At 56.6% G+C, this 1,975-nt stretch overlaps 2 protein-coding genes across 2 annotated transcripts; both read left to right on the top strand.

The window, feature by feature from the left end:
- Positions 1–52: 52 nt before the first annotated feature.
- On the top strand, positions 53–519 carry GGTG_14353 (hypothetical protein; the record flags this gene model as incomplete). The annotated part of the gene is made up of 2 exons (XM_009232280.1): positions 53–436; positions 487–519. 2 exons carry the CDS (start codon positions 53–55, stop codon positions 517–519), a joined length of 417 nt encoding a protein of 138 aa, XP_009230544.1.
- A 288-nt stretch (positions 520–807) lies between these two features.
- On the top strand, positions 808–1,626 carry GGTG_14352 (hypothetical protein; the record flags this gene model as incomplete). Its single annotated transcript, XM_009232279.1, has 2 exons — positions 808–909; positions 1,465–1,626. The coding sequence occupies 2 exons, from the start codon at positions 808–810 to the stop codon at positions 1,624–1,626; spliced, it is 264 nt and encodes an 87-aa protein (XP_009230543.1).
- Positions 1,627–1,975: the final 349 nt, after the last annotated feature.

Below are 1,975 nucleotides of genomic sequence, written 5' to 3'. Positions count from 1 at the left end.
CGGCTATTCAACCTGGGTTACGGTCCAAGAAGGAAACATTGGCTTTGGATGGATGTCGCGCCTAAGTCAGCAGGAAAAAGATGAATGGATAGCCAATCCGCATGGCTATACCGAGGGTGAATGGAGATACGTCATTCTCTCACCGGGGCATACGGTGTTTTTCCCCTCTGGCACGATCCACTTCGTCTTCAGGGTACAAGGAGTACAGACATTTGCCCTCGGCGGCCACGTCCTTCAATGGTCTGGCATTGAGCGGTGGCTTAAAGTGGTCATCGCTCAACTGAAAAACCCGGAGATTACTAACGAGGACATGGCATCGAGTGCGCCAAAGTACGTTCAAGTCGTCAAGCGACTTGTTGCAAACAGGATGAAAGCTGGCCGGGTGGAAGAGATGGGCGGTCGAGATGCAGTCGCCAGACTGTCCACCTTACTAAAGGTAAGGGGTCTACACATCACATTTGCGACATGCTGGCTAATGATCGTTAGGATTTCGACAGCGTTGCTGGGGCTCGCGTATAAAAATGAGCAAACCCCGAACACACCTGCGTCAACAGAAAGGTGTGTGCATAATCCCCTTTGGAATTTTCGTCGCTAACTATGAAGGGGACGCTCCAGATCTCGTTCATTCGATCCCTTGTTAGCCTCCTAGGCGTCTGCTGCCGACATGTGCCCCAAAAACGTTCCGCCTAAGTTTGAGCCAGGGTACCGGGCCGCTTCGGAACTGGGCAGGGTCTTCCGGACCATATATGGGCTTTGGGTGTGGTTATTCCTATGCCGCCTGCTGCCGTGTCCGGACGAGTGCACAAAATGGCAGATCTGGAAACTGCCTACCAGGCGGGTCCGGACGTTAACAAGGCTGTGGCTGTCAGGGTCAAGTGGTATCCACCGCCGCGGCGGCTGCTGCTGCTGGTGTTACGCGTCCCAACATGGCGCCCACTGCTAACGCTCCGGGCAGAAAAGTGTCAGCCGCGACAGTAATAAGCGCCCCTGCAGCATGAGGTGAATGGGGCCAACTCTCCATGCCCACTCTGTATGTAGATAGATCATCTCTTCTGGTATCAACAACGGTTGGACGCTTTGCGCAGAACAAGTTGCCAGAAAATCATGTAACCACAAGGGGGTCACTCCTTGACCGTTGTGCAACACAGCGCGCCGGATTTTTCCAGGCCTAGCTGGAGGTGGTCGTGGAAAGTGCCCCCTTTTAGCCTCCCTTAACTATCTACGGTAAGCACGCGCAGGGTCTTAGCCAGCAGGACCATCAACGTTGCCACATGACCTGGTCCTCTGCCTGCAGACTTGGGAAGGGCACTTCGGTGGCTGGGTCATTGGGTGGATCTCCGGGCACAGGGTTGCCGCGGCCATCTCGGCCGGGTCGCCCAATTCCTTCCTAATCATGGCGGTGCCAACACCGACCGCAGACCGACCGCAGCTATTAGGAAAGCTGACGCTGACCACAGCCAACAGGATCCCGAAGATCCGGTGCCCCTCGAGCTGAGGCTTATCGATGCAAATAATTGCCTTGCGGTCTACGGTTGGGAATACGAGAACCACACCGTGGCTCTCGAGATCATTGATGTGTCTTCGGAAAGGTGTTTACGCGACGCGCTGTCACAATCAAGGTCATGACGTGGAGAACGTATAGCGACCGCACTTTATGGGCCAGAGTCAATTGCTCCGGCGCGTCGCTAACAGGGAGGGGGATGGGACGAGCGGACGTGCTGCGGCGCTGCCCGCCGCCGGGCACCGCAAAGCCCCGGCATAAGACCTAAGGCATCAGTCAATCAAGAGCCGGGCCAGGCCCCGAGCAAAGATGAGGTGGAACCCCGCTTCGCCGCCGGGGCATTGATGAGGAGTTTCTGGTTGGCCAGCAGGGAGATGGCGGTGGTTCCGACTGAGGATCTTTGTCGGGGGGAGCGGGGCATGGCACGTGGTTCCAACGCACGGGGCACTCTCGTCGGATTTAGCCCATGGGACC

Source organism: Gaeumannomyces tritici, assembly GCF_000145635.1.
Source record: "Gaeumannomyces tritici R3-111a-1 unplaced genomic scaffold supercont2.289, whole genome shotgun sequence".
NCBI classification, from domain to species: domain Eukaryota; kingdom Fungi; phylum Ascomycota; class Sordariomycetes; order Magnaporthales; family Magnaporthaceae; genus Gaeumannomyces; species Gaeumannomyces tritici.
This window is presented reverse-complemented; position numbering and strand designations above follow the sequence as displayed.